Raw genomic sequence first — 27,611 nt, forward strand, 5'->3', positions numbered from 1 at the left:
ATATGGCCTATAATAAGCCCCCCTTCATTGTTGATCATTATGATGGTTTTCTTGATGAGCACACATTTTTCCATTAGAGGAGATTCAATGAAACTCTTCTAACCACATCATTTTGTTGCACTCTTTTCTTCTGCAATGGCTTAATGGCACTTGACAGGAGAATCAGCTCCACCAGCTGTTTATGTAGATGCACCAACTCTCAATATGTACATAACTTTAGTGGAAGGCAACACACATTCATTTGCATTTTGTTTTGCCATTTTCTGGAAATTAAAATGAACGTTAAATTTGTATGAATGGCTTGACTATTTCCACATTGTGAGCACATTAACAATCACTAGGGTTGAGAGAGCGTATCATCTGAGCAAAACGCACCAATGTCTGTACTCATGATGAAGGAAAATGTTGATAAAAAACTTTATGTTATTTAGAATTATATGTAAGAATTTTGCACTGAAATGTCTTAAAACAACTAGACCTTTGTTATATATTTTGTTGAGTTGTGTACCAGCAGTCGACAGTACAAAACAGAAACACCAAAAAACGGAGTGAAGAGAAATCCACTTTTTAATCCCAAAAGTTTAAAGAAGTTAATCTCGGAGCTCTCCTCCTGTCGGTAAACGCAGAATCTGAAGTGACTCCAGGTGTTCCTTCTCCAGAGGGTCTGGCTCTAATCCGGACTCTCTAGCCGGCTCTAAACAGCTGCGGCTCTTGACCCCCTCTTTACCTGGCCGTCCACACAACACATCAGCATCCTTTGTTTTGATAGAGAGCCACCACCGGCAGACGTTACATATTGTGCATTTAAATAATTTTCTAATGAATAACAGATTTAGCCACTTCTGTTCAACATATATCAATCTCAGGCTTAAATGAACAGCCTCTGGTTAGTCCAACCCACTTCCAGTTCAAACTGAGCGCATTTCGCTTACAGATATGGATAATTTAGTTGGTTGGACAGATACAGCAACAGTAACAGATAATGCTGTACTCGCTCTTTCATAATAATATATATTTATACAATATCACAACTATCATTTACAGAATGCACACAATGTGAGAAAAACTCTGTGTTAGGGATGTTACATTATGTTCTGTTTGTACTAGATTACATTCTCTCCAGTTTCATGTTGTGCGAGGCCAAATGTGACCTAAACTTTGAGACATTTTCACAATATCAATCCAACATGTGCCTGACTATCCCATTTGAATGGGTTTCATACAGGCTAAGACTTCTATTAGCTCTCTGTAATATGTGTGAAAAAAGCCTTACATTTATGTCATTCTGCTGGTCCCCTGACAGCCATTACTAACCCAATATCCTGTTTCAGAGAGAGTGAGCCTCCAGCATGTTGCTTTTGGCCCCTCACCAAATCGCAAAAGTATGAAAATTACCCATCCAGTCATGGCCTGCAGCTCTTTAAAAGCCATCAGCGTTCCTTTTGACAAACCTCCACATGGCTCAGAGGCCAGATCTGACTGGCAGAACACAACTCTGCCCACCAACACCAGCGACCACAAACCTCTTACCTCCCTCCACCGAGAGGAACAAGGTCGTTTCGAGCTATTTGTTAGGCCGCATAATTCAACGACCGCGAGGCCTGGCGATTAAAGTTATGCAGAAAGCCCAGATAAACAGCATCGGCTTCCTCTCAGCTTGTTATCAGCTTTTTCATACACTGGCTGGCCGGCGCTTTACCCCCTCCTCGCTCAACGTGTCACATCCCTCTGGAGTGTCAGACCAGAAATAGCTTGACATTGTCTCAGGGTGTGCTCTCCTTTTTTGTGAGAACCCCACTACTACTGTAGTATGCATTTTTTTCATTGTGGTGGCTTCCAAATGTGTAAATGACCACTTGTGCCTTGAGTGCTGCATAAAAATACTTTGTTTCTGAAGCTCACTGAGGCTTACAAGATAACTGAGCATTGCCTAACGACTGACAAACACAAGAAAACGTCAGAGGTAGAGAATAAATAGCTATCATGAAAAGGTCTTCCTCTGATCTTACAAAATAAAATAGATCGCCCTCCCCAGACTGAGTCACGTATGATTAATGCTGCTGCTGTCGACATGAAGTGAACAAATGAATCAAGCTCCATCCAAACCAAGAAGGAAAAGCATCATTCAGGAGCATTCAGGATTACTGGCATTCCCAAGAGGCTGAGGTATTCGGCAGATTCCTCAAACACATTCATGCACAAACAGCGTCAGGTGTCAGGTGCTGCTCTCAGTCCTGCCAGTGTCAGGTTAGGATCGTTAAGAACGTCAGGCTTGGCGCTGTGAAGGGTTTGAGCGGCAACTGGCAACGCACCAGGAGCCAGGCTTTCACTGAAACAGATGCTTGCCTTTATGAATCGTGGCATCTCCTCAGTACTAGACTTTGCGTCACATTTCTCGGTTAGCCAGCCTTGCCAGGAAGGCCTTGGAACTGGTGTAGAAAAGCTATCCTGCTACAAAACTCATGCAAATGTGAAATGTGTGCATTTAAATTGCAGATGGAGAGCGCTGAGGGAAACCGGATGCAAAATGAATCACATTTTCTGCATCCACTTGTGGTCTTCGCGTGGTTTTGGTGTTTTCGAGCGTTCGATGGCTGGTCATTGAAATTGTTTCCTTTGAAATCCAATAGTCCCAGTTAGCCCTGTGTGTTCGACCATCATCATTGAGAGAGCTGGTTTTGCTTGGCATCACATCGTCACACGCATGAGGTCATTGTCAGGCACACATGCTTGAAAACTGATTATCTCACAGATGTGTTTCGCACGGGCGTGTGTGTGTGTGTGTGTGTGTGTGTGTGTGTGTGTGTGTGTGTGTGTGTGCGTGTGTGTGTGTGTGTGTGTGAAGGAGCTGTCAGTGTGTTATGCTGCAGCCCCCCCCTGTTGTGACTGACAGTGCTACTAGTGTGGCTTACACATCATCCAGCCAGCCACAAGTTCATGTACTAGCACAGAACTTGCGTGTGTGTGTGAGTCAATGTTATTGCACCCCATAAAAAAGTAGTGGTGCAACTCATGTAGAATGTGTCATGAGGAAAAAAGGATGTTATTAGAAAAGTATCACTGGAGCAGACAAATGAAACATCACTTAAAAAAGAAATTTGACAAGAAAACAGTTGTAAAACAAGTTGGTTACACCATCCGACAGGTCATAAACAAGCTTTACAGCTAGATTATTGAAACCGCTTAAAGGTTAAATTCACCAAAAAATGAAAATTCTGTCACCATGTGATGGAAAGTCTTGAGAAGTTGCCTAGTCGTAGATGGTTGTCTGATAGACGGGGACTTGTTTTAAACTCAAACAACATAAAATGGCTCCATACAGCTCGTCAGGAATAATCCAAGTGTTGAGAAGTCCTGAGATCACAACTTCACTGTAGCTGTTAAGCTGAAAGTGTTGGCGCGCACCCCGTCTGACGAGGCTGTGTGTCGACGGTGCAAATATTGTTTTCAAATCAGTGTGGGATCTCAGGGGTTAGGGAGACATTTGATTGTTTTTTTTGTTTTTTTTTGCCATTTTAAAACAAGTCTCCAGCTACTTCAGTTGTTGAGGAGAATGCTGCAGCGCTGTTTTACTGTGAAGCTCCAGAAATGTTTTGTGGACTACCAAACTTCACGCTTTCCATCCTCTTGTGGGTGAGTAGTAGAGTGGGTGAACTGGTCCTTTAAACCCTGACAGAGAGTGGAATGTCCCCAGTAATACCCTGCTGCACGAGAAAACTTTGATAGTTCCTGAGAACAGTTATAAAGTTTGTTTAAAAGTTGAACCAGGACTTTGGTTTGTAAACCGTTGTGCATGTTTACAGTCAACAGTTTCAGTCATAATTGTATTTGTTTGATTTTGAAGTTTGAACCTGGGTTTGTTTAAACTCTGTCTGACTGTCTGACTCATCCTGTTTCTTGCCCACCTGACCTCTATATAGAGATATCACCACATTCATAGATCTCACAGCAGAGATGTTCCATTACAAATTCAAACGAGTCAGATTTTAAAACCAGAAGATGTAGACGGCCAGACATTTCCAGCAGCCTATTTTCATTGTGAGGTTTGTGTTTCAGGAGACATATTTTCAGTAGAGCACCTGCTTGCTGGTGACTGACAGCAGCAAGGTGTTTTGAAAAGCTACTAAGCGTCGTTGGAACTGCATCACATGAGAAGACGCTGATTAGTAAGAGATACCCGATAAGTACATCCTGCTTGATTGGTACTGTGCATGTGCAACTCTAAACAGAGATGAGAAGGAAGCGAGACAGCTCACTCGTTAGCCACTCCGTCACCTCTGGAAAACAAACAATGTTGTTGATTCAGAATGTGAGAGATAAAGACTGATATTGATTAAAGAGAACAAGCTTTAACATCTTCTGGAGGAAGTCTGATGATCTATATGATATAAATAATCTATAAGCATATGTGTCAGACATACATACTATAGACAGTGTACATATGTTCTCATATATCATATATCATATTTTGTTATTGTTATTTTTAAATGTCAAGTATGGATTAACAGAGAAACCCAAAGACCCAGACTGGAATAAAATAAAACAATCTTTTAACTAAGGCTCCTGTGTAGGGTTTCATTTCATTTCAGTTAGTGTCAGGCATACAGGCCTACATGTTTATGACTCATCTATGAACTGTAAAACATGCTTTTTCTCCCCTCCCTGCATTAGAAAACAGACAGAAAGATGGAAAAAAAAAAGGTTTGCTGTTGTATCTGCAGTCCAAAGCAGACGACCTGGACACAGATCAAGAACAAGTCATTTAGAAATCTCAGTTAGACATAGAGGAATGCCTGCGAAGCCCCACATTGTTGATGTTGTATGAGTAAGATAACATGTATGGAAACATATAAGTGACTCACAACGTTGTACATGTTTGCTGTTTGGATCCTGGGCCTGGTTCCAACCTGTGAGCTGAATTGAGCTTTATTTTAAAGAAGTGAGGATGTGTCGATGGATAGTTTAGTTCTCCTGAATCAAATCCAGCTCAGCTCTCTGGTGCTGTTGCACATCTGAAAGCAATAAAAGAAGAAATAGAGAGGGACCGGTGAATTTTAGATTGTAAATGAAGAATTTTAACAAGTTAATAAATACCTTTTAATACTGTACCTGTTTACAAGTTTCTACGTAGAGCTGAAAAGGGTAAACTTAACACAGTGAACTGATGTTTAATGACAAACAGTGAACTGATGCACCACCAGAAAAAAGAAAGCTATTACCATAAGCCTGCTGTATCTCCAGGGACATTTATTCTTTGGACAGATAAAATCCTAATATTAGACTCTGTTTTAATCCATATTCATGCTCCTTGTTTATGCTAACATAGACACAGATGTTGTGAAGTGTGCCAAAGGACCTGAGGACAAGATGATGCCAGCTGTCTAATTCAGATAGTTGTGTTTGTTTCTTGTGGTCAGAAGGTTTTGTGCAACGTTCTGTCCTTTAGGAAGAACATTCACAATCTAATAAAGGAAAACTTGTCTTTTAATTTTAACAGTGTATTTCTTAAGTACTGACTTTCCCCCAGTAGAAAGACTGATTGAAGCCTCAGAGAGACATGAAATAATAAAGAGCTTTACTGACCTCTGCTGGTACCGAGTAGTAAGTACAATGTAATGAGAAGGCAGGAAGTACTGAGGTGTTAGATCATGTTAACAGGGCAAAAGCATTTGGTCAGTATAGTAATTCAGTGATGTTCAGTCCTTATTAAACTCTGCATTCAGGAGCTTTATACAATGTTTTATCACCTTCTGGTTTCTGAGTCAAAGACAAAGAATCCATTTTTATTTTCAATTATTTTCTACCTTCTGTTGAGGTGGTATTTAGACTTCATGTCATTTTTTATGCTGCAGTTTGTGTTTTTCTTTAACTGTATGACATGATGCTCAGATTTGGTAAAAATGGGGGGTGTCAAATATTAGGAAACCTCTCAATGACAATAAGGTTGAATCGACACCTTCCTGAACGGTTTCACCTGAAGCAGAACACGAGAAGGACTGCGCTAGTTTTAGCTACAGTAGGGTCAAGAAGTCTGAGACCACCAGTCAACACAATATACACAGCCATGTATTATGTGACATCGCAAGAGACTTCCTTCTGTTACTACAAATGCATCTATCAAATAGCAAAGCCTGCTGTGAGGACCTGTCCAATGACAATACACTGGGAATAAATATTCATATCTGAAAATGACTGAAGGATAGGATGACCATTAAAAAAAGATAGATAATGACTGGCTTGTCCTTTGCCTATCCCTTTACTGTCCCTTTAAACTTCCTTTAAGAAGCAGGAATTGTCTGAGAATGTGCTTTTCATCAATTTGCCAAACTTTTGTTGTTGTTTTGTGCTGCAACAGTCTCTTTCTCCTGACTGATCTAAAGATCTTGGTGGGGCAGACATTCCTGGTTTATGTATTTCAGTGTGCAGCCACCCAGCTGGATGTAGCTCCGTCATATCAGTGACCAGGCAGCTCGTTTGATTCTGAAATGGAAAGTCTGGCTGTCCTGCTTCTCTTTGGTCTGTCATCTTAATCTTCAAAGTCATTTAGAGGAACTGAAACTCCTTAGTTGCTGCTTCTGGACAATCTGAATGACTCACACCTTCCAGTGTGCACACACAGAAAGCACACACACACACACAGACACACGCATATTCATTCATTCATACACCGCCTTCCTTGGAAGGCTATCAAGCTCCACCATGATATGCACCTCCATGAGAAAGAAGATGACAAAGAAAACTTTTGATGTCATGTTTATGATCCTGTTTCACATCCCACATCAGCATTCTGAACAGACACACACTTTGTGTTTCCTGGAACTAAATTTTTGTAAAAAGCTTCATGTGGGTGGATGCAGATGTTATGTGTATAGTTTGATCATTTCTCAAAGAGTGAGTACAGATGAATATGTCAAGCATACCTCAGAAATCTGTTGTATCACTGTCCAGAGGCCTCCAAAGTTTCAGATCAGACATGTTCCAAGAAGGCCGTTTCCTGAGCTCCTGGATGTCTTTGTTGAGTAAAACCAGGAACCCCTCAAATCTGAAACCATACGGATGTTAGAAGTTCTGTTCTACAAAGTAATCTGCTTCATGGAACAGGCCCCTGACATGTTGTCAGTACAGTAGTGCCACCTTGTGGCCAACTATAGCAATCACATCTTTCTGAATCGACCAACACTCTGTTGATTACAATAATAGTTCTCATGAAACCACCGGGAAAAAAGGTCAATAAATACATAGTAACTTCACTTCAGTATAGGCTACCATTACTGAATAAATGTATTGATGTGTTGTGACAAACTTTCCCTCTTCAGCAGAAAACAGCTTTGTGGGGACAAACTCATGCTCATTGAAAGGAAAAGCAATCTCTACATAATAACTCTTCAATAGTCTGAACTAGGTGATGGTTTTTTCAGTGAAATGATCCACATCAGCATGCCTGCAGTGGGATTATATATTCATAAATTCATCCTTTGGTATATTTTAAGAAATAATCTGAACAGAGATCGTTTGAAGTTATTTTAAAGACAATGTAAATTGTCAGGATGTTTACCATGAGGTTTGCTGGGTAAGGCAGTTTTAAAAGTGGCTTGTTCTGAGCGCCCCAGTAGCTCAGTTTGTGGAGTGATCGCCCCATTTACAGAGGCCGTGTCCTCACTGCAGCTGCTGAGGGTTCAAATCCGACCTGTGGCCCTATGCTGAATGTCAACGCCCATCTCTCTCAACCTGTGTCCTGTCCTGTCTCTCAGCTGTCCTGTCTACTGAGGCCACAAAACAAATAAAAGTGCCTTGTCTTTAATGTCCAGTCGACACAAACTTTTGTGGTGACCAGGACCAGTATGTGAGGCCAGGTAGACACACAACCACACACATATATGTACATTAAATCTCTGTGCACAATATCCAGAGACAAGTACATTTTCTTATTATTAGAATGAAGTTGTTTTCTACTCTTTAGAGTGGGTGCGGGTTAGTTGTGTCCGGAAGAACCAATCCATTTCTTTGACATCTGGCATTGGTAAACATGTGTATCTTGATGTTGGTAGATTAATATACGTTGGCTGTTGTAATTACATTTTCTTACATTCTCAGATTTTTCATTTTGTTTCTGTTCAGAAATATGTCTGGGGGAAACTTTGGATGCTGCTGCAAAGGAGAGGGAGTGTGAGGACCTGAGGCTGCGGAGGTCAGACATTATTAACCACCTGTTCTGCGATGCAGCTTCCACAGAGCAGGGAAAACAACTCATCTCACCAAAAAGGGCCAGATGGACTGTCTCAGCAGCCTACACAGCAGTGTCCAGCTAAAGTATTCTCCAAAGGCAGCCTGAGGTTGTGCACAACAAGCTGATACACCTTCAGGGACTACACAGCAGGCCAGGGAGTTGGCACTAGGCCTCGTCCACAGGAAAAAAGCCTTTGGACACCACCACAACTGCCAAACCATAACCCCGAGCTTCAGCATTTCAGGAACAGAAAGATAGAGCAGAAAAGGAGAACCAGACGGAACCAGACATGTGTCTAGCCCAGCAAACAGAGGAGAATAAACTGAAGTCTGACCCAGAGCTGGAGAGTCAACAGCTGCAGTGGCAGGAGGAGAGGTCCTGTCTCATCGAGTCCCCCAGTGACATCCATCACATCCTGCAGAAGGAGGAGAACGCTCTGGAGACAAGATGGGGCAGGATCATCGACTTAGAAGAGCGGATCAACAACAGGCCCGAAAGACTCTCAGAGGAGATGATTCCCACGTTTTTTTGTGTGATCTGAAGATTTTGCAATTCATCCTCCAAGCTAGCCCCCCCGTCCAACTTCCCTAACTCCCTCTGCCCCCTATCCCCACTCCCTGTTTTCCCACCTACATCTCCTAATGCTCTCTCAGCCGTCAGTGAAGACGGGATCTCTCTTTGAATTTCCTCTCCCAAGAATTCAGGGAGTTTGTTGTCTTCTTAGAGACCAGGCGCTGCACACGCACTGTCTCACAGGTCCTGTAAAGCCTCTGAGATATTTTATGTAACTTTTAGTTTTCCTTTATCCTCGAATTTATTTTCTACTTAACCTCATTCTTTATTCAGTAACGATTCCCTACAGTGGATACAAGAATAACAACAGTAAAGACAGCATGAAAGAGAGAGTGTTGTAAATGTTTGCAGTTGTTTTTAAAGGTCCCATGTTGTAAAAAGTGACGTGCGTTTCTGTTTTCTCTGTGATAAAGTCGTCTAGGTGCTGTTTAATACTGTGAGAGCCTTCTATCACTGAGAAATGTAACTGTGCCTTTAAACAAGCTGTCAGGACTTCAGTTAGGATGTGATGTCATAACCATACAGTCACCTGCTCAGGCCTTTGAGAGCTGACCAATCAGAGGGACAGGCCTTTCAATGAAGCGTCCAGACAGACGGTGAATTGAGGAGCTGCAGCAATAGTCAGTGTGAAAAAAATTAACTAATGTATTTTTTTGTAAATATATTACAATAGAAACAAAAAGTATGAACCTGACCAATAAGTTTAAATATTGTTAGATTGATTATTGTTTCTAATCAAACAATATTTAGACTGTACAAACAATAAACTCATATTGCCATAAATGCGTTGTATCATTTGCCATTTGTTAGACACAACAGATTTAATGCAGGAGTCAGAATAGGAAACGTGTGTATGAGCATGATGTCACTGCAAATATAGAGTGAGTTGAAGTGCAGGAGGTGGAATTTAGTTTTGGAAAAAATAAACGTGTTGCATTGACAGATGACAAGCAGCTGGTTTGATCAATGACGGATGAATTCATAAACTCATTTGATCAATGAAGATGATGCATCACTTTGCAAAATATCTCAACTTAGAATGAGCTGAGCTGATTCTGATTCTTTTCAAACAGAATATGTAACATAGGTATGACTTCCACAGTGCATAAGTCAAACTACCTTCTGCAAAACATCCTAAATCTCTTCAGTCTGGACTACAAGCATGTTTAGAAGTCTTTCTAATAACTTGTTTGCCCCAAGAGAGGATGAAAACAGTGTCGGTGTGTCCGTCCCTCCTCTTTATTTTCTGCTTAAAGTTTGTATTACAACTCATAAAGAGAAGTATTACTAATTATATAGTTTTCCACATTATACCTAGAAAGCAAGAAGATGAGCTGACCATCGGCTGCTCTGTTAGACTGGTGATACCACCCTGTGGAAACTGTTTCCTGTCCTGTGCTGTAAAAACTGTGTTCATCTCTAACATTTACTGTCCAATGGACACATCGTGCCGTTTATTTGAGTGTAACTTTGATGACAGGAAAATAAACGTTTCAGTTGGCCGTCTCACTTCACTGTAAGTCACCCAGCAGCCTGACGCACAGCGGACTAACAGTCAGATGAAGTGACAATAAACAAAACCATAATGCTCCTGATACCACACACACACACACGCTCTCTCCCCTGAAACTCACACAGAGGGCTGAGGGAACAATGGGTTTCAGTCAGCAGGGGGACAGACAGAGGGATGTCCCGGTCCTGGGTCAGCTCCAGGTCGCTCATGTCCCCTAAGCAACGGCCCTGATTAATGCAAACACTGCGTTACTATGGAGGCCGAGACACAAGCAGTCCAGACACTGTTCAGAGGGACTGACCCGGGACAGCACGGCGTCCCGCGGACATGGAGGAGCCACCCACCGAGGACAGGAGACTGGACTTTATAGCGGACTACGTGCTGAGGACTCTGAAAGTGAAGCAGGACAAATGGCAGAAGTGCGTGTCCAGCGAGGACAACAGGCAGGTGCTGCAGGAGTTCCTGGACAGGGCCGAGCGGAGGACCCTGGTGGTGTCCGTGACCGCGGCCGGGCTGCTGCTGCCCGCCGCCGCCTTCACGGCCGCCTGCAGGCACAAGGCGGTGTACTTCGTGAAGCGGACCGGGGCCGCGCTCAGCGCACAGTCCATGCAGGACGGCCTGGTGTACGGGGACTTGTCCTACGCTCCGCTGGAGCAGTTTTCCGCTCTGGTTGAGGAGGTAAGCAGCAGTGTGTTAATGATTGTGCGGGGCTGGCCACACTGTGTTTCCTCTAACACAGTTGACCTGCAGAGCTGGGGCCGTGCTCACTTAAAATGAGATGAATGACTTTCACTTTGTTAGCAGCACCTGTTGAGCACCCGGTGGTCCAAACTAATGGAGTCAGGTAGTGCCTGAGAAAGGAGCTGCACTTTATCTGCAGGTCACTACATTTCTATGCAAATCTTCAACTTCATGCTTCACTACAACCTTTCATTAGTGTGTGAGCAGGTGTGGAGCAAACCCCAGCCCCCCCCCCCCACCCACCCCACCATTGGATCAGTCCTGTGCATTGTGTGCATTCATTTGCAAACAGTGTAGCAGTGGCGGAAAGTAACTGTACTCACTTCACTCTTTTGGGAGGGAAGTATTGTGGTAAGACTAGCTTAAACATGTAAATACTTCCTATGTAAATGCATTGGAAGCTGATAATAAAACTAAAGTGTCACAGGTACAGTACTATATCACAAAGGGAGCATACTTTATAATACTATTACTGGTCCATTCATTCTGTTTTAACTCATTATTTCTGCACAGTTGCAGATAAAGTTTAGGCAACACTAATATTAGTTAGTTAGTTATTAGTATTAAACTTTTTGTAGAATTAGATTGCAGTGGTGGCTGAGAAGGATTGTTTCCGACTCCAAACATCAGTAACTCCAGAGCATTGTAAAGTCAGACAGTCAAAATTTGGCTAAAAAAGATTGATGTAGTAATTTCTAAAGTTCAGAATATGTTTTTATCTAACGACCTACTCTCCTTCTATTTGTTTACTTTTTTTTGCTTTTATTTTTTTGCAAGTCCAAGTCGGGTGTCAAGTCTCTTATGGCTGTAATGAGCGTTCTATCATTTGCCTTTATGCCATCCGGTCTGCTTAGAACTTAGAAAGAATTCAAAGCATGCACAGTGTTATCACTCCTTTATCTATTACCACAGTATCAGCATTGATCAGTTTTCAGTATAAAAAAACACACAATGAAAGCTTCCTTTAGAGTTCAGAACTGTAATTTGCCTGGTAACATGAACAAACAGCTACAACATAGAGCGAGTATTGAGGTCCAGCTGATGGTGGCAGCAGAACGTGGACTATTAAATTACCTGACCATTTTTACAGTCATGGCAAAGCCAGCACTATGTGAACAAGAGCGGCAGTCACACACTCATCTTTTCTACATATTCAGCCAACAGCCATCTAATCAAGCAGGTAATGTTAGATAGCTTATTATGCTGAAATAAACATGTTCGCTAACCGTCTGTACTGCAGATGCTAACCCAACTTTCACAGCAGGCTAACTGACCTATCTGGGTGTGTTTTCAGGTGTCTGATAAAGTTTGATGTGGTCGATCCAGCATCTTTTACTTTGATTCTGCAGACGTTGCACTTGGGGAGTCTTTTGTTTGGGCCTTGTGTGAAGTCTTTATAGCCAAAGGTGATGACAAACGGCACAGCAGCTGCCGGCGTGCATCAATTATGTTGTTTTACCTTGAATTATGGCCCAGTGGCCCTCCAGAGTTTTACTATCCATCATCCTTTCAGTTGCTGATCAATCAGGAAGCTGTGATATGATATCAATATGTCAGATTACCTACATTTATACCACTTGCAACCTGGAACACAGCAGCATTATAAGTTTCCCACCCTGTGACACTGAAGGGCAATGGCTGCCGTGTGAAGAAGGCCTGTCATGAGTCTAATGAGAGACTCAGGGGAAGAGATATGTCCCTGCCTCCAAAGTCTAAAGAGCAAACTTGACGAGTGAGCGAGTGCTGAGCAGCTGCAAGCATGGAGGGTCGAGCTCGTTCGTCAAAATCCATTAAATACTCTGAAGCTTCGAAGTCTACTGTTGCCATTGTAACTGATGTTTGAACCAGTATTTGAAGAAAGGAGTGCGCTGGCTGCCCTCAAAAAGAGGCAAAAGACTCTTAAAACCTGCACACATCTTACAATGGCTGCACTCTGTCTGGGACAGAACCACAGACCTTCCAGTTAGTGGACACCTCTACCTCCTGCGCATATAATGTAATACACTGGCGTGGGCCATTCTGCCTTATAATAACAGCTTCAGAATCATGTTGATGGTACAGTGTCTTGTAAAAGATTGAATGGTGTCTCCGTCTCAACATATAACTTTTCCAACACATCACATTGTTATAACGTCACAAGTTTTGTTTGTAGTCAGCACCTACATTACATCTGACAAGCTGTTACACACCTGGATCTGTATTTACCACGGGGCTGTTGCACTCAGAAACTGTGGGGGGCATCAATGTTGCTTTCAGTAAAATATCTGAATAATTCTTCCTCCCCCAAAAGTTTACTCCAAAGCAAACATTTATCCATGTTGAGAAAACTACCATTTCCCTGTGCTCCTCCAGGTTGTGGCCCCACTGCTGTCTAACAGTAGGAACCACACTGAATGGCCACAGGTAGTGTCTCAGGATGTCAGGCGCCACGTGCACTCCCTCAAGACCAATGTGTTTGTAGTGTCAGGCCAAGTGCAAGGCAAGACTCTGCTGCCTCTCCCGGCAGGCTCCGAGAGAGTGGAGCAGGCTGCCCTGGAGACAGACAAAAGGTAAACCAACACATGAGACATAAAGGCTCGCGTCAATGCATCATTTGCCCCACGTCTACATTCAAATGGTTTACTTGTGAATCTTCACAGGGGGGGAATAGCGGATGGGAGTATCATCCACTCCTTGGAGTCAGCAGTGATTGAGTGGAGCCATCAGATCCGCACCGTCCTGAAGAAAGACTCCTCTGAGGCTCTGCTGGAAGGCAAAAACCCCACACCACACACAGAGCTGCTCTTCTGGAAGAACAGGTCCGGTCCTGTGTTATCACAGACGCTGCGTATCCACTGACGACCTCTGAGTAGCACAAATGTCGTGATTGTATGAAAATAACACGTCCTTAGAGGACCTCCAGAGTTGAATTGTTGTTTCAGAAGTTTTTGCTGGTGCTTTAATTATTCTAGTTTCAGAGCGAACACCTGTGCTATCAAGTGAAAAATGTAATTTGGAGCCTACTGCTTCCTTTTTGTTTTTTTGTTGTCAGCTACTCACACAGCAGAATTACACCTTATGAGGGCAATATCCTCTACTTTTATCATTTTTATCCTCTGCACAAGTGTGACAAAAGCCTGTTGGTTTTCCATCTGTTTGCACACATGCAGATATCAAGTGCATCCACTCTTGCACAAGCCCTTGATAAGTTTAACCTTAGCCTGGCAACAGTATATTTTAATTATGTACTAAGTGGTGATTTAATAACATTTCATCACTAAATTGCAAAATCTTCATCTTCTAAAAATGTTGAGTAGCTAACCAAACTAACTGAAAACTTAACTTAATGTTAAAGTGTTTATTAGCAGCCAAAACTGTACGTGTGACTGAAGAGTAGAAGAGGTAGCTAATGCGGAATATGGTTAATATCTGACCTTGACACTTGATCAGCATGCTGTTTAATACAAATGTGAACTGGAAAACATTTCACAACAAAACCAACAGTCACAATATCCATGAAATTACAAAATGTTAGGCAACATTGCTAATGTTAGACAAAATGGCTTAACAGCATTATATAAGCTGCATTTTTACTACTAATACTATACACACATATTTTATTTCTGACAGTATGAGTGACTTTAAATGGTTGATTACTTTTAATTGGACTGCAGCACAGATGTTGTAGTAATGTCTTCAGTGGCTAGCAAACACATTCTTTCAGTTTAAATGCAACCAAGACTAGATTACCAAGTTACAAGCTTGGAAATAGCTGGAATGCTAACTTTCAACTACCAGCTGGAGTGAGAGTTTGTTGTTTGTTATGTGGTGGTTTTGGGTGGGAGGATCTCAGAGAACTCCCTCAGTACAATGGACCAAATTTTCAACAGATCTCAATTTCATACAATTTCATACAGACTTCTGCATGCAACCCAATCCAGTGGTCTTCTAGAAATGTGACAGAAAACCTTTCTGTTCTCTTTTTCTCCTTGAAGATATGCAGATCTGGAGTGCATCCACTCCCAGTTAAAATCCTCAAAGGTGGATAAGATGGCGATGCTGTTGGAGGCTGCTGAGAGCAGCTACTTCCCTTCTTTTACTAACATGCAACAGGATGTCCTTGCAGGTAATGACACAATCAAATACATCTGAAATCCTGCTTTCTGAGGTGCACATGCATGTGCTTTGTCATTGAACTGACTGTTGTCACATCTTCACTCTCCAGCCTTGGAGGAAGCAAAGGACATCTGCACCTATCTGAAGCCCCTGGAGCGTCTGTTTGAGGACATGGAGAACGCAGAGTTTCCTGATGTCAGGGGTCAGATTGGCCCTTTGATGCACACAGTATGCCTGGTGTGGGCAAACTCCAGATACTACAACACCCCAGCACGCCTCATTGTTCTGCTGCAGGAGACCTGCAACCTCCTCATACAGCAGGTCAACTGCACAGTCTTCTCTGTATCAAGTGGCAATCCAATCCCAAGAGCCTGTTCTTTGAGTTCTATTTATTGTGGTCGCACTCTGTTGCTAAGTAGTCATTACTGTGGTGTTTCTGAACTGCACTTGACAGAGATCACCTCCCAGTACAAGGAAATAGGAGTGGGTGGGTGGTACTGTGATTGTGTTCTTGGATTTTCTGTTGAGGTTTTACTGTGGGTGGAACTCTTCTCTTTAATCTTTATTCCTCTCAGCTATGAGGGCTTTCACTGTTCATGCTATCAGATTCTTAATCGTTCCTTTTGCGTTTTCAATCAGATTTACGGTAATATTATTACAGTTTTTATGTCCAGTAATGAGTTACCAGTGTTTACGTTACATTACGTTATGTTTTTACCTTAAATAGTAAAGCCATAAACGTAACATAAATAAACTTACAAACATCTGGCCAGTCTAACAATGGCAGAATAAATTAGAATGAGCAGAGCAAAATGACTATGAAATTTAACAAGCTAATTCTCACTAATTTCATGTGTTGGGAGACAATATTATATTTAACTTTCTTTACTCTTTATTGAAAGGACAACCATGTTAAAGGGCCTTATGCAATTGATAGTTTCATAAATTATATCACACTAAAAAATGAGGCTAAAGCTACATTTCCCAGGCAAGAAATTAGCATCCACACCAGCAGTTACTGCTCGCTGCCTTAAACCACCTCGATGCTCTGGTGCCCCATGACAGTTTCACTTTGCCAGCCGCTGGGTTTTTAAAAATGAAAAAGTTAACACTAGCATTAACCAGGGCTTATCATCTGAACATTTAGCTGTTGCTATAGCACAATGAGAGCTAACCTGTTACTGCTCTCCCACCCCAGGCCCGGGTGTATCTGGTTCCAGAGGAGGTTATGCGAGGAGAGGTTTCAGAGAGTCTCCTGAAGGTTCAGACGAGCCAGGAGATCTTGCAGCTCTTCAGGAGCACTTACGAGGACCGTAGGGCCAATCTGAGCCAGTACCAGAGGAACGGTAGCTTGGTTAGACCTTGGGACTTTTCCCCAGTCTTGGTGTTCTCTGGACTCGACCACTTTACTAACAGAGTCAAGACTATTAAGGTGAGAATGGAAACATTATTTACAATTTTCCTCAAATGGTGCAGAATCATCAAGAAATGGCTGCATTTTTGGTATGAGGACCGAGATCAGACCTTTTTCTGCAGTTACACCATTTTTTCATTTCTTCCTCCCTGTAGGACATCCTGTTGACAGCTGTGGACTTGCTGAAGCTTGAAAAATTGGAGATTGGAGGTGTCAGAGGCCGTGCCCTCAGCCAGCAGGTCCAGCTGCTCCACCAAGAGTTCGTGGACACTTACAAATTCTTCACAGAGAAGCCCTATGACTGCTTGGACCTCGACAACCGGGTATGGAGTGATATGATCGCAGAGTGCATCAAGCTTTTGTCCACTTCACACAGTACACGCCCTTTTTTTCTCAAGCTGGCAAACACCACCACAACCTGGTGACTCCACCGTTTGAAGAGCAAATTGTTTCCTGGCCAAATAGACTTATTTTCAGTGCCATCTAGTTGCTTAACCAAGATGTTCCTGAGTTATTGCATGAAAAGCAATTTACTTTGCTTGTAAGACCCAGTCAGTACTCCCTGCTGGATGGCTTTGAGTCAGTCAGATGTGAAAGGGAATATGCTGTGCTGGCTCTGCGTTTGCTCGCACTGCTCTGTGGTGTTTCGGCTGTCGTAAAACTGAGCTATCTGCCCTGCAGGAGTACGAGGAAGATGTGAGGGAGTTCAAACTTAAGGTGGATGACACAGACCGACGACTAGGAGCTGTCTTCTGTCAGGCCTTTGAGGATGCCTCTGGACTGGAGCACGCTTTCAAGGTCTGAGAATGAGATCTGTCTCTGTTTCTCTCTCTCACATTCACAGAGACATTCACACATGTATTTAAAGCCCTTTCTCTTATCCGATGTCTGCAGGTTCTGGATATGTTCGGTAGCTTGCTGCAGCGCCCCTTAGTGGCTGCAGATGCTCTGGACAGATACCCCCTCCTTGTCTCCATGTTTGACAGAGAGCTGGACTGCTGTAAACTCCTTTACAACAAACACATCCAAACTGCAGAGGAGCTGGGTGAGTCACAGCAGTGCTGACAGTTTACACAGTACAATAGTGTAGTTACTTTACAGATAGACATGAGAGAGCAAAGTTTCTGCACAGTGCAAATATATGGAACCCGTCATAGTGTGATGGAGAGGTCACACCTGGTCGTTTGGTTCACGCAGAGTCTTAGGTAAGTCTCATCTGGGATTGTTGACCAGGGTCAACTTAGCTTTCAGTGTGGTTCAACCAAATACATTTTCTAACTTGTCTCTTGTTGTATCTTGCTATGCAGATAGTTTGGATTTTGTTTGCCAAGGTCTGTAAGATTTTGGCCTAAAGGTGGTCGCTCTAAATCAAGGGTGCCCAAACTTTTTCCCTTGGTGGTCCAAAACCAAAATTTACTGGAAAAAGGCTAAAAGCAAGGACCTTTTAATTTGTATTATTACCATGCAAAATGGTACAGGAGCCCTGAGAGGCAAGTGAGAAAAAAAATTGCGATCCATTTTCTAAATCTCTTCTAAATAGTTTTCTGTCCTGTGTTCTGTTATGATATTATTTATAGGATAATCTTTCTAAAGTCCTTTTTTTCACTTCCCTGTCTGGGCTTCTGTAGGACCCCGAGTCCCCTTAATTGAACTGACTTCCTGCACAAAGTTTCACTCCAGCTGTGCTCACATTATGAAACATGATAAATAATCATTTTTTACCTCACAAAAGATGAAACAACATAAACACATATTATAATTTTCTTTATTACTTTTTCCTCTAGAAACATCTGATTTGCAAAATTGAGCATCATATGTGCCCCATTTTGGGCACCATGTCCCAAATATTGAAAATTGGATAAAAAAAATTCAACTGAAACACTCTTAATATTCCATAAACAGTCAGCTGCTAAGAGCTGTGTTCACCAACACTCCCTTTGTTATATATAGTCCACTGTATTTACAGTCCTGCACTTTATTTCAGTGTGAAACTTACACACTATATTTGTTAAGGCAACCAAAGAAATTCTGCATTTGTGTTTGTGTAATGGTTCGAATTTATTTTGCAGTGATTTATGTCTTTCCCACTAGAGGGTGACGTCAGGATCAGGTCAGACTCCTAAATGCAGGTAGAGGCCTGAGGCCTGAGAGGCAGGGCTGAGGTGATAAGTAGGCTCAGAAACAGGTGTGTCACTCTTTTGTCACACGGACAGTGTTTGGTGGCATCACCGCATGGAGACCTCAGAGACGCCAGTGGTGAGAGAACTTTAATTTAGTCACATTGACAAATAAAATAACTTTAAATTAGTGAATGAGAGATTAAAGTCTTTGTGTTTATGGATCATTTAAGCCTTGTGCATTTAAAATGTAGTGTTTAATATTAATATAGTGGCACTGGTGGTTTGAGGTCTGACACATTTTAGGATTTATCTTTTATTCCCTTTCATTGTTTAAACTCATATAGACCATCTGATTTGGATTAAGATGATTTGATTTGATTTGAATATAGACCATAAACATAAATATCAAGTTTGGAATATATTTCAATCATTAAAGTAGTTAAAATGAGTTAAAATGCATTAGTTTGAGTTAAAATAATGAATTAGGTTAAACATTTAAGCATAAAGCATGATTTAAAATGAGTGGGTTTAATATTTAAAACTGTTTTAAAACCTATTGATTTTGTAGGATAAAATTGAAGTGATTTAAATCATTTAATAATTGAGAAAGTTTATTAATGCATTTGATTAGTTAATTCTTTAATTTAATTAAGTTAATTTAATAATTTATTCATGTTCAGGTATTAATAATGCAATTGATTTTGTACTTATTTAAAGACTGCCTGATTCTTTGTTATTTTCTTTGAGGTTATCAACCTGCTACTGTTGCTGCATCCCAGTCGTGATGAATAAAAGAAGTAACTAAAAGCAAGCTGAGTTGTGTCCAGCGTTCTCTGTTGGCCTCCAGGCCTCGAGCGAGTAGGGGCAGGCACTGATGCTGGGGAAAAAGGGAAAAATAACTCGACAATATTCCATAGTTCCCTCATAAAATTCTCACAATGGAACAAACGTTATAACAATCCCACAATGCAGTGCTCTGCATTTTATGTGATGAAGTGCTGAATGCCTGAAATCTCAGTTTACTGCTCACTAAGTGAACTATTCAGTGTGTATTAGAATGAAGGAGTGACAGTGTGGTCCGTAACTCTTACACTTTTGTGAATATACAGTATCATTTCTCCATTCACCTCCGTTGTATTGAGAAGTCTTGAATATGTCAAACCTTGGGTAAAATAAATCAAAGACTAGAGGTGATGGATATCTTCACTGCGATTTAGGTGGAACAGCCCTTTAAGTGTTAAAGCCCTGTTTGCTCAGGGGTTTAAGGCCTCGAGAATGAACCGCACTGTTGTCTTTGGGACCTTCGTTGCGTGTCCCCCATCTCTCTACCACCACGTCTCTGCTGTGACTCTACACTCTAATACAGGCTGAGTCCCCCAAAAAGTCTGAGAAAGAATGTGACTTTGATCTCAACAGTGAGATCCACACTGTAAGAAAGCCTCAAGGACACTTGGTTGTTGTAGAGATTAAACTTGGGATGCTCATTTTAAAACTTCGTAATTAAAAGGAGAGAGACCAAGAGACATCCTTGAAATCTAGCAGACTTTAAGTCATTGAAAACCCTTAAAGCCCGTACACACTCAGTCCAACACCACACAGTGAGACTGTCCCCTATTCTCATTTATCACTTTGTACATCCTCAGTTCCTTTCCTTGCTCAGTTTCCCTCCCACCTGATATGCGAGTAGAGGAAGCGAGGAAGAGACACAAGGAGAGAGGAGACGAAGTAACAGGCATTTCACCAAATGAGACGGAGGCACAAAAAAGAGAAATCAGTTTGTTTTACTCATTGTTGCCACATAATGACCAAACTGCAGTGTGGTGTGATAGACATTCTGTGTGTATTCATGTGTGAGGGTGCCGAATCATTAAGAACATTTAAATTTGATCCAATTGGATACAGACAGCCGGTGTTCAGAGGCAAGCGTTGGAGTAATATGTTCTTATACGTGTACGTAATGCTTCCTGACCTCCTCAGGTTGGACTCCAGTCCAGAAGAACATGCCAGCAGTAGCCGGTGGGTTGAGATGGGCCCAGGAGCTCCAGCAGCGCATCCAGACCCCCTTCTCCAGATTCAGACAGCTCTTCTACCCGTGAGTCTCCTCTCGTCTCCAACACAGCAGATTAAAAACTGAATTTCGTTGTGGTCATGCATCTGCAGTGTTCTCAGTGAGAATAAATTACTCTGTGAGGTGTTTTAAAGGCCTCATAAAATGATGTTTTGGAAAATTGGCCAGTGAAAGATATTGGATATAACCTTTGCATGGGTTGTAAAATTTCATCTTCTCTGCAGGTGCCTGGAGTCTGCAGTAGGAGCCAGGGTCATCCAGAAGTATGAGGAGATGATGCAACTGCTGGACAGGTGTGTGTGGATCTTATCTCGGTGTGTTACACGATATGTCGTCATGCTTCGATGAATGAGTTACTGAATAAAAGAACAGGAAGGAAGATTAAACAGAATAGACGGTGACAGAAGAGGACGCCTTCTTGTTGGACTGTAAATATAAAAGCCAACAACATGAAGCAGATATTAGCTGATAAGAGCTCCGTGTCGTCCTGTAATTTCACACCAACGCTGTTTTTAACTCAACATTAGTGTTTTTGTTGGTTGAGTGTGTAACAGTTATGAAGCAGCCCCTGTGGAATAGCATGCAGACATGCAGCTCCAGGCATGATTTATGTTCTCATTACTGTGGCGCTGCTCTGCAGATTATTTCACAGGACTCCCTTAATCCCATATGCTCTGTCGCTGCTCACTGATGCCGAGTGAGAAATGGCCTTTTAGACCACATCCAACATCAAAACCTGCAAGATAAAGCAGAGGAGAAGAGTTGTGAGAGTCAAAGAGAGAAAGACAGATTTTCTGTTCCTCAAACAAAGATGAGAAAAGTCCCACACTGTGAACATGTTTCGCCTCTTCTCACTTCGACACAAGGCCACTTGTACAGCTGCAGGTTACAGCTTGATTCTGGAGCCTGATGTAAGACTGCTAAATTGAGATTTTGGACGTCTTTGAATCATTGTCATTTTGCATCATCACCCCAGGTGTGTTATTGTGATTTACGGTGCTCGGGGGACTGTACATTTCACATCTAATGTAACACATTGCATCACGAGATTGTTAGCAGAAAGTACTGTACATGCCCCTGACACTATTTTTTACCTTTTATGGGAAATTTTCATTGCACTTTATGGTGCTATATATATTAAAAGTAGTCTACTACAACAGTCCTGCAATAAATCCTCCTTCATGAAGGTTCTAATGCTCAGTTTTTTTGCTGGAACTGTTTCTGAGGAGTTCAGCTGCATGGTCATTGCAGAGGAGCAGTTTGTGGTGCTGTTGGTTGAGGACAGTGTTGAGATGAGCTGAACAGTGAATTTACGGCCTCACAGAGCTGCAAAGTCATTTTAATAATTCTCAATATAAAAATATTAGATGAGTGTCAAACCTGCTACTGTACTGTATGTGTAGCATTTTTAGTTTTTTAGCATCATTATGCCTCTGCACTGCCATTATTTTCTTTGTGTGACTCTCGTGAACAGGATATCTCAGATCACTTGGAGGTATTTTCTTTCCCTTTCCTCATGGATACCGATGTTTAAAAGAACAATTTGGCTGATAACTGAGTTATATTTCATTTTTTGTTGTTATTTAGTCTCCCTTTTTGTCAAGTAAAAAAGTAACTGAACTGTTTTAAAGCCAACCCTGACCAGCCAATCAAACAAATTACACATTATAAAACCTTTACTATAACCTTCTTTCCCATGAAAAAGTCTTGAAAAATAACTCCTCATTCATCCTGTGATACAAATAAATGAGTTTTTCTTAGCCCAACAAAAACATTCTTTGTGTAACATGAATGAATGTGATTACAGAAAGTATAGTAGAAACCCTTAAGCTCCTGCGATGCCTTCAGTTAACCTCGGTTTTGCGCTAAATGCTGCTGTGGGCATTATTTAATATCCTCATCAATGTAGCGGTCCTTACATGTGGGACACAGTGAGGTTGCGGGGCAGAATATGGGATCAGACTCCATTAGAGCAGAACTGATGTTTACAGCCTCTAAAAAGACGTATCCGGAGAAAGATCAGTGACTTGCAGTTTGCAAGATATTCCAGCGACCAGTACTGATGTGATCCCCTCGGTGAGAGCCCCGACCCAACACATTTACATCAGCCACTGACGTTGGCTGATGTTCGGCCTATAGATCAGTGCATCATATACCAAATGATTCATAATAATTGATAATGACAACTCCTTTAGAGCTTAGATTAGTGTTAATGTTACAGTATGCGATTTGAGTGGGGGTGAGGGGGATTAACCTGGCATCCCCTCTCTAACCTGAGTGTCAGACAGTGCGGGGGCAGAGGGCTCTTCAAAGACCTTAAAATATTCAACATATTTCACATGTTCTTGACATTATTCAAAGTTTTCACAGCCAGCAATGTGCATTCGGCAGCTTCTCAACAGGGAGCATTCATAACCGCACGTTGTTCAGAACTCGCCTTCTCTAGTTGAATATGTTAGTCGAATCTGCCTGACTCATGTTTCTTTATCTGTCTGATGTTTGTGAGACTTACTGTACGATCTGCAGCCCTGACCATGGCTGTGAAGGCCAGATGACTAGTCTGGGATTAATAAAACAAACTAGGTCCATCCCCCTGTTATAACATAACTAATGGTCTACCGACAGTGATTGTTAAAATTGGGTTAAGTTTAGTGCGTATACAGTCATTGTAAGTCCTTACAAGTATGGTATTATGAAAGTGCGTGTGTGTGTGTGTGTGTGTGTGTGCGCGCAGTATACGCAGACGTATGCACCTAAATCTTTTATGAATGAGATGCACATCACAGTGTGCACACACAGACACGCTAACACACACACACACACCCTGACAAGCAGCCATTCTTTATGCTCCACACGCTTCATATAACTCCTCCACTCTTGTCCCTGCACCCAGAGTAATGCAATGATGAACAACAGCAGTTCTTTGCCCTCAATTTACTCCCATCAGAAATTAGAGCCCTTGTTATATTGTAATAATCATTGCGGCTGCCTCCGATGAACGCCACCATTATTATACATATTCCAGTCAGGAACAGGACGGGCATGCTCACTCATTACCCCCACAGACAAAATGCAGTGTGATTTATGGCCATGACCAAGGCATTTGATTGCCTCTGCGTCTGCGGTGCCACTATCAGGAAATGAAGCTCACAGCAGAAATCCAATAAGGAGCACACAGTGCGCGCTGAAGTTCTCATCATAATCGTGGCTATTTACAGATTGATATAGCTGTACAGAGCCCTGACATATTCTCTGTTCCCAGCTAGATGAATCAGCGTTTATCCTCATATTACCCCCCCACGCCTACATCTAACCCTCCTTCGCTGCGCTGCCTCTCCCTCTGCCCTTATTGTCTGCTCGATATGGACGAGCGAATCACGCCTCTCATTCTGTTTACAACCTCGGAGGATTGGGAAAATGGCTCAATCATATGCCTTTTAGCTGCTTGTTTTGTTGCTTATGTTAATTTCATAATGCGAGCCTCTTTCACGCCTGTGGCCTTGAGAAATAAAAGCCCCGTCCCTTTTAATGGGAATATGAAACAAAGTTATACCCTGGTGAGAAAGGTACAAATTGTTTTTCTGTGATAATAACTTTTGTTTGATTGTGATCAGGGACAGTGTTGTTTGTGTTCGCTGTTTCCAGATACTCCCGCAGCCTGTATGAGACATGGACAGAGACCGTGGGCGAGAGCTCTCAGTACAACCTCAGCCTGCCATTAATCAGCAGAGACCCGGCCACTCAGCTGATCTCAGTCAACTTCAACCCACAGGTTTTTACATTGGGCCCACGTGTTAGAAAAAATGCTCCAAGACTGACTGTCGGATGTGTCGCTGCTTGTAATCCTTTTACTTTCAGTAGAGTCAGAATAGAGTTTGGTGATGTGTTAGATATCTCCCATTCAGTGTTATACACCTGCCTGCAGCTGCATAAGTCAGTATAGATAAATAAAGTTGTATCTTTTCATCCTTTTATTTTGTCGGGTCAGAATTTAAATTCTTTAGTTAAAGTCAGACATGTTGGGAAACACTGCATTAAAGAACAGCTACTCTACACGGCCCTGAGTTTCCTGTCATCAGCACAAAACTGTAGCACTGGATATTTATTTTCCAATATATTTTTTATTAAGAAATTGATCTTAAAGGAACAGTTCACCCCAAATAAAGGTGAAAATCCAGTCATCTCCTCCCCCCAGTGTTGATGGAAGATTGGCTGAAGTTTCGTAGTCCACAAAACATTTCTGGAGCTTCACAGCAAAACTGCGTTGCAGCGTTCTAAACATCTGAAGTAGCTGGAGACTTGTTTTAGAATGGAAACAAACAACTGAAATAAAACTATATGATGGCTCCATACAGCTCGTCCAGTGTAATCCAAGTTTCCGGAAGCCCAGATATCCCAAATTGATTTGAAAAGACGTTATTTACAGCCTTTTTTTAATCTGAAATCTTCACTGTAGCTGCTAAGCTAAAAACATAAGCACACACCGAGTCGAAAGTGGGTGCACAGGCTGGACCGCGTGTTGAGGGTGTAAATAACGTCTTTGCAAATGAATTTGGGATCTCAGGGCTTCTGAGATGTTTTGTGGACTACAAAACTTCACCTGACTTTCCATCAGCATGGAGGGAGGAGATAATGAGTTAATATTGATTTTTTTGCGTGAACTGTTTAAAAGTAAAGATTTTGAATATGGGCACACACTATTGCGAGCCTGTACTGATGAAACTGAGACTCAAGTGCAATCATCTTGTTGTAAATGTCTTCAATTTCTTCTAATTTCCCTTCCCGTCCTCTTCCCAGCTGGCGTCCGTGCTGAGGGAGGTGAAGTACTTGGAGGCCAGACAGACCGATGTCATCCCTGAAACTGCAATGCAGATCTACACCACCAGAGGGCAGCTGTGGCAGTATGTGACCAACCTGGAGCTCACCGTTGGCAGATACAACAAGGTCGGCTTAGCTGAGGTTAAAAGCTATGAAGATGGGGTTATAGGCTAATTACACTCAGTCACCCCAGCTGTTTGATGTCGGAGCCCTAAGTTCAGCCGTGACAGCTAGAAGAACATGAGACTTTCTTCTACAGCTGGCTGTCTGACAAGCATCGGCCGCCATTGCTAGTTAGATCAGTTCTCCCACACAGCTGGTCATGTTACTGTAAAGATGGTGGCTGGTCAGAATGTGTTGGTATTTGTGATTTTTCATGGGTTTCTAACAATATGACCTCATTAGAAAAGTTGTCTGAGTGGCTGTGTGTCAGTATTTCTTCATGTCAAACAGTCACAGTGGAGACTCAGTGTTCAGTTACACTATTATGCACAGTCCAGTTTTCCATAACTTGAGCTCATTGTTGTTTTACAAGATATGTAAATCTTCAAAATTATATTAAATCAATTACATTGAATTATATAACAATCATTATATGACATAGTTACATTACGGTCAGTCTGGGTCATTTAGTGTCAGAGCTCTTGAAACTTTTTACAACAGAAACATCGAGCTGCTGCTACAACACACAGTAAGCTAGCTGTACACTAGATAACGCCATAGTCTTTTTTGATCTGATATTTGAGATGGGTGTGAATATGTCAGGTCTACGGCTGTCAATCGATTATAATATGTAATCGCTATTAATCGCACGATTGTCCATAGTTAATTTGCAATTAATCGCACATTTTTTATCTGTTCTAAATGTACCTTAAAGGGATATTTTTCAAGTTTTTAATGCTCCTATCAACATGGGAGTGGACAAATACTTTCTTGGTTACTTGCGAATGTATGTTAATTATTATTGCAACAACTAAAACAATGACGAATACTGTTGTGTGGATGTGTCTTCCCAAGTGAGAAATGTATTGTAGGCTCTGAACTCCGAACAGGGATCTCATTTATAACTGCTGCTTATCCACAAAACGATATCGATATCGTAATATCAAACATTCATCATAGATCCATGTTTTCTTAAACGGTCAAACCGGCAGTGTTATTTGTACTTGTGAACCATGACTTTCTATCGGCCTACGCACCTTTCCGTTGTGAAATATACAAGCCAACTCGGAGCACAAATCAAATTCTACCCAATATTTCATCGCATTCCCCACCAGAGCACGGAGGTAAGGGCCACGCTGTCCGCTAACTAACTGATGGAATTATTATCTTTGGTTGTAGAAAGCCAAGATAACAGCAAATAGCACTGAGGAATAACAGAACAGAGTGTTGATAGTTCAATAGTATCCTCTAATAATGTGCATTTATCACAAAGTATGAATTTAGTTGTTGTATGCAGTTGTTTTTGTGTGTTTGTGTTGCACGACTGCAGGCAGGGAACATGACTGTTTCAGCTGGACTGTAGTTTGACTCACTAGATGTAGACTAACCTCCTTTCAGGCAGGGTTCTCTTTCCTTTTGCTAGCTTCATGTTACTGTGTTCAAAATGATCTCCAACCTGGTTGCTAATAGTACAGACTTAAACAAGCCAGGAGCTGTTACCTTTTCTTTTGTAGCGATTGAAGTAGTCAATCTAGCCAACTTTTGGCTGGACTGACAAGAAATGTGTTACAGAATTGTCCGCAGAGAATGAATGCAAACTATTATGAAGAATGTCTGATGAACTTCTGGTGCAGTCACGAGGTCAAAACAACTGAGATATCTGTAATTACAGTGGCTGCTTCACAACGTAACAACACAAACCGTAGTTTTCATCCGTCCATTAGTTTTGTTTTGTGGTGTTTAAAGAGCATCACAGCCTCGTGGGGCTGCTGTCCTGGTTATTAATGGCTTTTTTTCTGCTGTCTGATACAATAACAGAAATGTCCAAATCGTAGCTTGGATCAGTTATATTCTTCTCAACTGATCTACAGTGATGGCTG

General features: G+C 41.8%; 1 protein-coding gene and 1 long non-coding RNA gene across 3 annotated transcripts in view; one reads left to right on the plus strand and one right to left on the minus strand.

Annotated features, from left to right (window-relative positions):
- Nucleotides 1-3,984: 3,984 nt before the first annotated feature.
- Nucleotides 3,985-10,537, minus strand: LOC311250971. The gene is made up of 4 exons (XR_014621337.1): nucleotides 10,435-10,537; nucleotides 6,921-7,042; nucleotides 4,863-5,012; nucleotides 3,985-4,277 (listed from the first exon to the last, which is right to left on the minus strand). It is a non-coding gene; the product is annotated as an uncharacterized lncRNA (long non-coding RNA).
- Nucleotides 10,538-10,565: 28 nt separating this feature from the next.
- Nucleotides 10,566-27,611, plus strand: part of dnah9 (dynein, axonemal, heavy chain 9) — a 194,386-nt gene continuing 177,340 nt past the window's right edge. Inside the window, exons 1-13 of one of the 2 annotated variants that reach the window (XM_084343186.1) lie at nucleotides 10,566-10,991; nucleotides 13,407-13,603; nucleotides 13,694-13,852; nucleotides 15,029-15,159; nucleotides 15,259-15,470; nucleotides 16,348-16,581; nucleotides 16,719-16,886; nucleotides 17,245-17,361; nucleotides 17,458-17,608; nucleotides 20,661-20,775; nucleotides 20,976-21,044; nucleotides 24,397-24,523; nucleotides 25,549-25,695. In XM_084343186.1, coding sequence (XP_084199312.1) covers nucleotides 10,641-10,991; nucleotides 13,407-13,603; nucleotides 13,694-13,852; nucleotides 15,029-15,159; nucleotides 15,259-15,470; nucleotides 16,348-16,581; nucleotides 16,719-16,886; nucleotides 17,245-17,361; nucleotides 17,458-17,608; nucleotides 20,661-20,775; nucleotides 20,976-21,044; nucleotides 24,397-24,523; nucleotides 25,549-25,695 — 2,178 coding nt within the window. In that variant the 5' untranslated portion in view covers nucleotides 10,566-10,640. Of the gene's footprint in view, nucleotides 10,992-13,406; nucleotides 13,604-13,693; nucleotides 13,853-15,028; nucleotides 15,160-15,258; nucleotides 15,471-16,347; nucleotides 16,582-16,718; nucleotides 16,887-17,244; nucleotides 17,362-17,457; nucleotides 17,609-18,695; nucleotides 18,820-20,660; nucleotides 20,776-20,975; nucleotides 21,045-24,396; nucleotides 24,524-25,548; nucleotides 25,696-27,611 lie in introns of those variants that run through there. The other variant, XM_084343187.1, reaches the window with a different exon arrangement.

This window comes from Pagrus pagrus (assembly GCF_965226575.1).
Source record: "Pagrus pagrus genome assembly, chromosome: 21".
Taxonomy (NCBI): domain Eukaryota; kingdom Metazoa; phylum Chordata; class Actinopteri; order Spariformes; family Sparidae; genus Pagrus; species Pagrus pagrus.